We start from the raw sequence: 11,111 nt of genomic DNA on the forward strand, positions 1-11,111 counted from the left end.
TTACCCCCTTCACATACTTTCCATTTACAAGTGCTCTCTTAAAAAAGCACACCCTTTCCTACCAGTGACACGAGTGATAGCTATCAGTGTGAAAAAGTAGTCTAGTCCTTATAACGTCTCTGCTGATACCTCCCTCTCTCAGTCCTCATGAAAGACAGTCTCTATAAGAACATCAGGGCAGTGATGACTTAATCGAAGCATCTCCGGGCTGAGGTTATGCGTGGGCTGGCTGGTGTGATGGATCGGATCTCTACACCGAGGCTGAAGCTGAAGCTGCTGAATGCGTTTCTGCTCATGTCTACCAACATCATCTGTTCTGCACGGAAACTCTATCACAGGTTATGTTTCTGCCATTATTTTTTAAATCTAGACATAAACTACACATAATGCAACACACAGACTAAAAGTTAGATTGCACAGAGTCTATTTTTGTCTGTCTAACTTACAATTGATCAGAAATGACCTCATTTATGAACTATTTGACCTTGTGCCCCTCGGGAGAGGGCTGACATACCTTCTTATAATGGGGAAACTTTTACTTTGTAGTGATGTCTTTTTATCAGTATTTCGTCAGCGTCTGGTGAGTTAATGTCGTAAAAACCTGTTTTCCTTTTTACAATAAACCAACATCCCGTCCAGACCTGCAGTTTAAAATGTTAACTAATAATAATAGTAAGTCATCAGTAAAAAAGTTGGACTGGATGGTATGAAGTCATCTTCCAGAGCAAAGTCCATGAAAAGAGGCCCTCTTCATAATTAAAGAGATAAACAGAGACATCTCTTTAATTCTTGGGCGTACCCCAAGTTGCAGCTCTGCTACATTAGTGTGTGGGTTGGTCTTTGAATGAGACTCAAATTGTAAAGCACTGTATTGAGCAAGAGACATGTTATATAGGTGGAGCCCATCATGCAATTAGAATAACTCTGAAATATAATATAATAATAATTTGAGGCTCTCTTGATTTGTGGTCATTAAGGACAGACAGAACAATTACAGCAACCAACAACACTTCCGATTCATATACGTGCACACAAGTACTGTTTTAATCCAGACTGTAAAAACTGTGAACTCGGTAAAATCCGTTATGACTCCTGACAGCACTAATAAAACATTGCTTGTATATATATATTTTTCAGGTGACCATGATCTTCAGCTGTGTGAATGATTACCTGTTCACTATTAACTGCACCCTGAGGATTGCACCATCACTAAACACCTCACGCAGCAACAGCTCCTATTGGCTCACTGTCACACACACATTTGAAAAGTGAGACACTTTTCACACAGATTAATGATAGATTACCTTAAATGTGATAACATTGTTTCTCATTGCTGCCTCTTCTCTTTTCACTATGCAGAGATACATTTGTGTGTGCGCTGACAAACACCAATGGGGATTATTTCTGCTCTGTTAAAACATCTGATCCGATGCCAGACGATTCTGATTATTTTCCTGTCAGCTATACGACTTTAGATACCTACGAAATCGCACTATGTCACAACCAAGAAGACGGATCTGAAACCTGCGAGGTGCTGGACAGTCAATATACACCTTTTACAAACAGTAAGGCACAAAATGATTTAAGTCTGTTCTCATAGCCACACTCACAGAAGGCGTTCACAGCCTTTTTTTAAATAAACCCTGTCTGTAATGTGTCTTCTCATCAGTTAGACCAAACGCACCGTGCTGCCTCACAGTTAGCCACAACTCCAGTCAACACCACTTCACCTGGAAAAACACCTATGAAAAATATTTCACCAGCCTGGCTGAGGAGTTCAAGTATCAGCTCCAATACTTCAAAAGAGGAGTCAAACATAACAACAACACTGAGGTACAATTTATTGGGGGGAATGAGAGAATAGTTTTTGGGAGATAGTTCTGTTCTGCTGGAGGTTGGTTTGTGGAAATTTTAATTTCAGTCACCAAACTTAATCTATGATTCACTGTGCCAGGAGGTTTGACCCAAAGTGCTAAGATATGACTACACAGCTATATTCTTAACACTCTCTAGCTGCTCTGAGCTGCCTGGACAGCTTTTCATAGGTTAGGAACCGCTACAGTAACTTAAGCAGTAGCCTCGGTGGCTGTTAGCCTGCTATTGCGAGGGTCTGTGGGTGAGGAAAAACTTGTGACTTTACTTGACCTTTAAGTGCTGCACACCGCATACATTTCGACAAGAAAAGGACACATTTAGAAAACATAAATAGTGATGGCTCTGTTGCTCTGTTCCAAATTTACTGATGGGATCTTACTGAACCTGCCCCTGCTGATTCTGACTCAAGATTTCTCTTCAAAATACAGTACTGGCCCTAGTTGATATTGTATATTAACAACACATTTAATCAAATGACCAAAAATCAACTGATCCCCAGCTGAGCTCTTGTGCTAAACCTGCCACACCTGAGTGACATGAAGCTCTGTTATTGGTTACACCACTATGGGTCCTCCCTGCTGAGACGATAGAAAAAAGCAACTGAGAAATAGAAAATTGTCACTGTCAAAATTATTTCTTTCAGCTTTTTATCATTTTGTCAAGATTTTGCTGCAATTATAAAAATCTAATTCTTGATTCAATCATATCTTCTTTTACCTATCAATTCACTGTTCTTAACTCATCCTCCTTTCATACTATTTGTGAATAATATGAATTTATTTGTAATGTAAGGTGGCACAAATAGAGCACCATACAGGACATTCTGCTCCCTTGCAAAGTTTAATTAGATCCTACTCTATTCATCTTTTCCTCCAGGTAGTATCACATGATATTACCACAGCTCCAACAGTCTACTCTGTGGATGATCAGATGTTTGTGCCAGGCACTGAGTACGCTGCCAGAGTACGGTCCAGTCCTAATTTGGTTTTTTATAAAGGACAATGGAGTGACTGGTCCTCTGAGGTTCACTGGAAGATAGAGTCAGCCATGACTGGTGAGAACCTCAAAAAATACACCGCTTATTTAAGTTTCACAGAGCCCCTAAAGTCCAGTATGGTGATTTTTTTTTATCTTGTACTCACAACATGAAAAAATATCACCTTACGGGACTTTAGGGGAATTATAAAGTTTACTGAAATGCATCTTAATCTTTGGAATAAACCAGCTCTTTCAATTTTGTGTTTCCAAATATGTATTCTAAACTTTAACATTTCTCTGTATGCTTTTCAACCTCTTCTTATTTTTTTCCACTCAGCCACTAGCTCAACAAAAACATTTGTTTCTGAGCTAGGAAAGGTGTTCATCTCCTTGTGTGTGATGGTGCCACTCATCTTACTTTTGTGCTATGCTCCTATGAAAAAGTAAGGCCCCCCGTCCAGCTCCTCATCAAATCCAAAACAACAGTAAAGCGACAGTAAAGTGAACATTCTCTAAAACTAATATACACCATATGTTTTTACATTCCTCACACTTACAGATGGAGACAAAATGCCTTTATACCAACTCCAGCACCCTATTTCCACACTCTGTACACTGACTGCCAAGGAGATTTCAAGGTAAGATAAGCTCGGCACATAAAATACCAGCAATTATCTCACAAGAATGTCCTTGACTATGACTGTAATTATAGAGCTGGGTGGTTACAAAAGAAAACACGACAGACATGTTGAAAGCAGAGGCAACGCTTCAAATCGACACCCTGACCAAGTGCGCAGATGTCCCAGAGGAAGACCGTCATACCCATTTTCACCACCAGCTGATGGAGGGCAGTTCATACAGTAACATCATTGAGCCAGTCTGTGATAATTCTCTCCTGGGGATCCCTTACGCTGTGAGCACCATGGCTCCACTGGCAGCTCCAGAGAGCTCGCTTAAGAGTCTGGCCCTCAGCTCTCAGTCAGGGAGCCCTGCTGAAGGAGACTCAGGGTGTTGGCTCTGCAGTGACACATCGTTGGAGAAGGACTCTCCGTGGTACTGTAATGAGTACTGCACCCTGAGCACCTTCCAGCAGAGTAGTCCAGTCACGGCAGCGCACCATGGGAGCTTGTCAATAACATCTTGCCCACAAGGGATTATTGGGGTGGATGCCATTGGGGAAGAATAAAATTATGTTTATGTGTAGTAACTGGACAGTAAAATAATGTTTAAATAGCATTCAACTACACATTAACACATGAAAATGTAATGTCTCATAACACTCCAGCCTCCGCTGGCTGCAACAGACAACTACTGTAAATACTTTACTTGTATTTCCACAGTACTGCAGTATTTAGCCGTTATGATATTAACCAGATGATACTTATATTTCTATAATGTTTCCACAGCATTATGCAAAATAAAGGATATAACTGCATCACCTTTTGCTTGCATCACATGTAACGAACCTAGAAAGAAGTTGTTTTCAGAAAGACTTGAGAAAAAAAATGGACCAATTTTCTATGCAAAGTTTGCTTTGATTCTGAAACCGAATATGACCTTGATGTATAGTTGAATCATTTAATAAAGAAAAGGCAAAGGTTTTGTAGAAAGTTTTATTTACGCCAACACATACATGAACAAAGCACCATATAACCTTAAAGTCTGATACAGAAGTAAGCCTACCTGCCTCAGTCATTGTGGCCATTTTTATTTATTCCATAGCACACACTCTGAATAACAAAAAGACAGCCAAGGCAGCAGATTCTATAATATATTACAGCATGCTGAATAGAAAACCTGGGAAAAAAGAATTAGACAGAGCCATCTAGAGACACTAGTGAGATACAACAGTATAAAAGTGCCATTCATTATACAGCAGTTGAAATACTGACAATGAAATAAGCTAATTTTACATTAATTTTATGGAAAATAAAGGGGGAAACATAAAAGGAATAGACCCTGTGAAAGAGCAAAAATAAAACGAAAAGACATTTTCTTCCTTGAACATTGATGACAGCCAGCTTGCCGAGTTGATGAAACTGGTACCGAGCTGTGTCCCTTGCACCACATAAGACAATTAATGTTTAAAAAGAAATAACCAGGGTGCTGAGGCACCCATCCCCTCCCAGCATTATGCACCAACCGGCAATTAAGAACAAAAAATGATGGGTCAGAGGAGAGCGGATGGCACAGAATGTGTGGAGTTTAAATAGAAGTCTTTAAGCAAGTCCCGATGTGAGAGGAGCACATTCATTGAGAGACTGAGCGGGGAGGTGATTCTTGTTAAACCCATTCCTTCTGCCACAGCGGAGAAAGTCTTCGCCCTTACGAGGGGGAGAATTTTTTGGCTTGTGCTCGAACTCTTTTTTCATATTCTACTCTGTTTTGGCTGCAAAGGGGTTAAAAATAGTAGTTATCATAGTGTTCTGATCCCGCACTAAAAATCAGAAACTAAGTGTTTTTTTCAAACTATAAAAAATAAAATCGCATTTTGACCAATAAGAAGCCAGAAGTCCTTAGATTTGCCTTTTGTCATGTTTCTTTTAAGGCAGTAAAGTTGGACACCGGGTTTTTAATGGATGGCCCTGAAAGATAATTTTAATCTTGAACACAAATGCTTATCTTGCCTGAATAAGTTGAAAACAAAATAATCTTGATTAGACCCACAACTTCTGTTGGTTTTAAATATGAGGCAAACTTTGACTGTGCTGGAAAACCTCATGCTTTGCAGTCAGCCACTTTCTGTTAGTGGATTAATATATAATAATAATTATATATTAATAATGTGCGTGAAACACGATGCAGATAAAACACAGATCTCTGTATGCACACAACACTGACAGAAAAATTCAGTCATTAGGTCACTGGACATGCTTTTACGCTGATCACTACCATTTATACATCAGGATCATCTCTTCAAATGCATGTTTTATGATTTTTATGAAGCCTCTCCCATTGATCATCCTGGTTTAAAACCACTTTTACTAATGTGTTCTCATCAGGCAGGAGATGAGCTAACAGGACTGGTTTGCAATGCAATGGCAAAGAGGAAAATAATTTCAGTGACAAATGGAAATAAATCCACTAAGAAGTAGATTTATTTCCATTTGTCACTGAAATTGTTTATTTTTCATTTTGTCTAAACTCATGATGAAATGAGGTGTGCAAGTTTAGGAAGATGTAGGTTGTTTGCCTAAAATAGTCTGGTTTGTTTTGTTGTTTTTTTCCCCTTTTTTGACCACACAGATTTACTTTAACCAGAGTGCAACAAAGTCATAACATGCAACAATCCATTCAGAAATGTGGACATCAGCTCCCTATTTTGGGGGTGATTCCTGTTTTATTAATATAGTACCTAAACATGTCTAAAGTATTGATGGTATTGTACTGCAAGTATGACTCATCAGTTTCAACCTAGAACCATATTTTGGTATTGCACGTAAAATGTACGCAATTGAGCCTTATTCCTTTTTGACCCACTTCACTTCGTGAATCTTCCAGTAACTTTATATGTTACTGCCGTGTTTGAAAAGATAAGAGATGAAATCCAATAATCACTCACCAGTAGATTGTGTAAGCCTCTGCTTGGGCTGGATCCTGGATATTTGGCTCATTTAGGAGTTCCTGGATACCTAATAAGATCTGTAAGATAAATGAACCAATGAGACAAACTGATTTTATAACAAGCAATTAATCTATTCTGCACTTCTGTACAAGGCTGCTTATAAAATTTCATTCTAGGTCAGTTGCATGAATACTCTGATTTTCTTATTTGGGTCAGATCTCACTAAAGGATTCAAAAACTCACTATTTTCCAACAAGGTTGATTAAAATTGACAATTTACGCTGAAAATATTTTTTTTGCTTAATTGTTAACAAGTTGAATATTAGAAAATACACTGAAATCTTCAGTTAACCACCTTCACCCAGTATTTTAAGTTTTAAATGACAAGACAACTGAAAATCCCAACAATATTATGTTTGAAGTAATCATGAATTGAGAGATGTGTACATTTTGAAATATTAGTGAACTTGAATTAAACTGTGCGTAGATTTATTTGTACAAATATAAATTGAGGGATACAGTGTGAAACCAAACAAAGAAAAAAAAACATTTAAAAGGAAAACCCATTGATGTAAATGAGGTGTTGCTCGTCAATCCACACCTGCTTTATTGTGATGGCCGGTCTCCAGTCCTTGTCCTCCTCTAGAATAGATAGGCATACTGTGCCTGATGGATACACATTTGGATGGAAGAGTGGAGGCTCAAATTTACCTGAAACACAATAAAATGTTGAGTGCACTTATGTTTTGGATCCATTACAAATGTCAGACAAGGTGAACAAACTCCACAAATGCCACTGGGCTTTTTCACAGCGTAAACTGACTGAACTGTTCCACCAAAAAGAAGCTTCTCATGTTCACACAAACAGTGCCTTACCATTATTTTAATGTGACATTCAGGCACCACCATGACTACCTGAGTCCCCTGTGGCTGGACACTAGACAAGTTGTACGTCACAGTGTCCTGGCATTGTGTGCGCCCACAGTGGTAATGTAATGCTTTTGTTCACACTTTGGCCAGTGTTGTACACTAGGCAAAATGTTAATGTCTTGAGCAGTTGGATTGTTACACCAGTTTAACAGTGCTCCAATCATTCAAAGACCCAAATCACTGCAGGCAAAACACCAGAGCTGCCAATTAACATTAAGATCATCTTATGAACAGCAATGGATGCATAAAATCACAATAGCCCTTAACTATTAATGAATATCAAGTAGGAGCCCATCTACTGACTGAATAAATTGGCCAGAGTTCTACTACTTGCTTTTTCTACATTTGCTACAGCAAAACACAAGTTTTAATGTATAGTAATCACAGTCATGGTGTTAACAGGTCATACACTGTAACTCACATTTTGGAGGTGAAGAAGGATAGTCATCCTTGAACAACATGCGCAGTTTGAAGAGGCCTCCTTCCCATGGAGTCTGAGGAGACACAGTCATTACATCAGCCTCTTAAAAGAAGGTCATATCATATTCACACAAGTTTCTTCCAAAACTGATTCTTAAAACATTATTGTCAGTTTAATTTTTAAAAGCAGACTGACTAAATTTTCACACCTCTTCTGTAACTTGAAAACTTGGCTCAGTGTTCTTGTTGCTATTCACTACCTATGCTGACACAATAACAAATGTAAGACATACCACTATATTTGTATCATCTGACAGAACTTGTTTTAAACCATACGTGTTCTTGTCTTATCAAGCTCACTATGTTCCATTTAACGGTGGTTGTTACATAAAGAAAAGACGCTCTGTATGCAGACTGAAACAGACTGAAACACTTTACCCCCTTCTTGCCAGGAATAGCACATTCCCAATTCATGAGATTCATGGTTCCATCTGGATTTTTTGTTGGTACAGCAACAAATCCCTGAAAAATTAAACAAGCGAGTGTAAAGACTTAGGTCATCAGTGTTTAATAGTCGACTGGACACTTAATGAAATCAATTAATATTTTTATAAAGAGGTAAGAAATGGTGGATCTTCTAAGATACTACTTACAAAAGGATGGTCCTTCCGCCATGCCTTGCGCTCCTGGGCAAGCCGGCTCAATGCAATGCCTGACATGATTTGTGGACTCCTGTAATCAAAGAGAATACCAGGTTAATTATATGAACTCATTTGTCTTTTTCTATGGCAAGAACAGCTTCTGTAATGTAAGGATTTGGTGCACTTCTTTACTATAAATATAAATTATACATCTTAGGATTTTGGACTGTTGGTCTGACAAAACAAGTAACTAAAAATGGCACACTGAGCTTTAGAATGAACACTTTTCCTAATTTCAAACACAATACAAAACAAATTATTAATGAAAAAGGAAAAAATAGACAGATTGGTGACAAAAATAACTGTTTGTTGCAGCCCTGTTTGTTTTTGTTTTGACCCAGTCAGGCAGTTTCTGTGACCCTAAACACAAAATAATAAACTCCCCCAGTCTCTAAAGTGGTCTAAGCAGTAATTTCAGTGTAAAAGGTTGGAGTCTTCCTATAGGATTGTGTTATTCTAGCAATGTGAATAAAAATGTTAACACTGAAAGGCAAGCCTTTAGGTGCTGTAAAGGGACCTGAAATGATTGACATACAGTATTAGAGACTGAAAACTATGCAGTGAGCTCCAATGATGAGCTACAGTCGCCTGTGTAGAGGGTAAAGAACTTCCAAGATGCATTCTTCTTTAAACAACTAAATTACCTCCTATGTCGATGAAGGGATACAATCAGTGAAATCACTTAATTTACAGTTAAATATTACTCAACCTGCCCATGGTGCATCATGAGAGATGGATTGACTATCCTCACTTTTACTGACTTGTCTTGACACAGAAGTGCCAGTGCACTTCAGTAATCATTAGAGGATCTAATTAGACCCTCCACTGGAATGTCTAATGATCTCTATAGCAACGATGCTTTGGAGGTAATGACAGCGAGGTAAAGCAACGAAACGGGACTAGCAACAGCTACTACCCACTTAGTATTTACTAACTTTACAGAAGTATACTTTCACTTTATACTGAAGTATATGTCCACCGAAAGACGTAACGCTGACCAGTGTACATCAACCTCACAAGTTATACGACTAAAAGAATAATTTAAATCGACATGTCTGGAACGCTAAGAGGGCTAGCCAAGTTAGCCGGTGGTGATACATGATGGTAATATTTTAAAACGCCGCTTTCTTTACGCTCTACGCGCCCGGTGTTTTAAAACTAAAAAGAGGGCCCAGTAAACGACATCATTAACGTTTCGTCTGTTTCATGTTCGTTGAGCTTTACTTGCTGTCAACGGAAACGTCCACAAACTGAGTATCAAAGCTATTTGGCTAGCAAGCTAGCCGGCTAGCTTGATAAGCTAACTCATGTGCGCCAGAATCGTGCTACATCCCAACAGGCGCTGGCGCTGTTAGCGTCTGACACGGCCTGATGCAGCACAAAAATGCGCAAATACACTTGATTTGGACACAATTTTGGATGAAAAAAGTCGTAACTGCTTTTCTTCCAACGCTTAATAATGTGTATTCTGAAACAGCAAACTGGGATGTGAAATATTGTACAAGAATTAACCATACCATAACCCATTAAAGAATAGAGACAAAGAACGCCAGAGCTAAAAGGCGCACATTTGTGCATTACCAAACTAGCGAAAATGGCGCAAACTGAAGCGGGTAAAATACCATAATACACGACCAAATGTTCATGCTCCGTAATCAAAGTGTATTCCTACCTTTCAGTATGGCTGCACTGGCTCTGGTAATTAAGCGAAATGAATTATTCGTGCTCAAATCCCGTTAAACCTTGTAAAGTTTCCCTCCTGAACAACCACCCGCTCCGAGTCAAGCTAGACACAGACACAGCGAAGCGAAACAGTCACCGGTCGTTTACTTCCGTCTTTGCTTAAATACTCATAGGAAGAGCAGACTGCGCGTTTGTCTCATAAAGGTTTGGGTTTCTTCGCGTATCTTTGTATTCAAACAAAAGATTTCATCTGGTTACTTGTTTATTAGTTTCCATGTCATTAGTGCGGCGTCGCCTCTGCTAATAGCGCTCAGCACATTTAAGGCACCTTTAAGCTGTTGATGAATCTTGGCTTTGCGGTAGATGCTCTTCGCGCATGCGCCCCAAGGCAGTCTAACTTAACCTGCTAAGAAAATAAGGCAAGCAAAGATCACATATTAGAAATGTACGACAGGCACGTGATATTTACCAATTGGGGTTACCTGCCGTTCATTTTAACCGACCACAGCTGTGTGAAATACAACACCGTGTTTTATAAATCAGGGATCCCATTGAGCAAGCACAGGCGGATTTCTATCTTATGTAATATAACATCTTTGTTTGGACTAAAGAACGTTAACCCAGACGACTACGGTTGACAAATCAAATAACATTTTGTGCGCAATTACAAAAGAACTAAGGCTGACCTGACTTAAGATTTTTGGCTGTAAGACATATATTCTCCAATAATGTTTTATAGCTCCGTGAGGAGAAAAAATGAATATAAAATCGTCTACATTTGAACAGGCATTTTTCCAGGCAACTATGCCACAGAAAGGAGTTGCGAGAAAATGACACAAGAGGTCGCGATTTATCAAAAAAATATGATTTGTTGTCACGACTTTGCACCGCTTTAGTCTCTACAAGTGTACGTGCAACTCAGTGTGATGTACATGTCTTATATAATTACTTAGAATCAT

General features: G+C 38.9%; 2 protein-coding genes across 2 annotated transcripts; one reads left to right on the plus strand and one right to left on the minus strand.

Moving 5' to 3' along the window:
* Positions 1–144: 144 nt before the first annotated feature.
* LOC108886751 (interleukin-21 receptor) lies at positions 145–4,453 on the plus strand. Its single transcript, XM_018681767.2, has 8 exons — positions 145–338; positions 1,138–1,268; positions 1,360–1,565; positions 1,670–1,833; positions 2,752–2,929; positions 3,191–3,296; positions 3,413–3,491; positions 3,566–4,453. Exons 2-8 carry the CDS (start codon positions 1,144–1,146, stop codon positions 4,037–4,039), a joined length of 1,332 nt encoding a protein of 443 aa, XP_018537283.1. The 5' UTR covers positions 145–338; positions 1,138–1,143; the 3' UTR covers positions 4,040–4,453.
* Positions 4,453–10,459, minus strand: ube2ib (ubiquitin-conjugating enzyme E2Ib). The gene is made up of 7 exons (XM_018681772.1): positions 10,142–10,459; positions 8,422–8,500; positions 8,207–8,290; positions 7,770–7,842; positions 7,020–7,129; positions 6,416–6,495; positions 4,453–5,242 (listed from the first exon to the last, which is right to left on the minus strand). Exons 2-7 carry the CDS (start codon positions 8,485–8,487, stop codon positions 5,179–5,181), a joined length of 477 nt encoding a protein of 158 aa, XP_018537288.1. The 5' UTR covers positions 8,488–8,500; positions 10,142–10,459; the 3' UTR covers positions 4,453–5,178.
* Between the last annotated feature and the right edge of the window lie 652 nt (positions 10,460–11,111).

The sequence above is a fragment of the Lates calcarifer genome, linkage group LG23 (assembly GCF_001640805.2).
Source record: "Lates calcarifer isolate ASB-BC8 linkage group LG23, TLL_Latcal_v3, whole genome shotgun sequence".
NCBI classification, from domain to species: Eukaryota; Metazoa; Chordata; class Actinopteri; family Centropomidae; genus Lates; species Lates calcarifer.

Bases quoted from the DNA above. Each gene is read 5' to 3' on its own strand.
- LOC108886751 (XM_018681767.2), top strand. From the start codon at position 1,144: ATGATCTTCAGCTGTGTGAATGATTACCTGTTCACTATTAACTGCACC. The intron at 1,566-1,669 runs GTAAGGCACAAA...TCTTCTCATCAG, and splicing joins ATATACACCTTTTACAAACA to TTAGACCAAACGCACCGTGC. The intron at 3,492-3,565 runs GTAAGATAAGCT...CTGTAATTATAG, and splicing joins ACTGCCAAGGAGATTTCAAG to AGCTGGGTGGTTACAAAAGA.
- ube2ib (XM_018681772.1), bottom strand. From the start codon at position 8,487: ATGTCAGGCATTGCATTGAGCCGGCTTGCCCAGGAGCGCAAGGCATGG. The intron at 8,291-8,421 runs GTAAGTAGTATC...TTAATTTTTCAG, and splicing joins GGCGGAAGGACCATCCTTTT to GGATTTGTTGCTGTACCAAC. The intron at 7,843-8,206 runs GTAAAGTGTTTC...GTGTCTCCTCAG, and splicing joins CTATTCCTGGCAAGAAGGGG to ACTCCATGGGAAGGAGGCCT.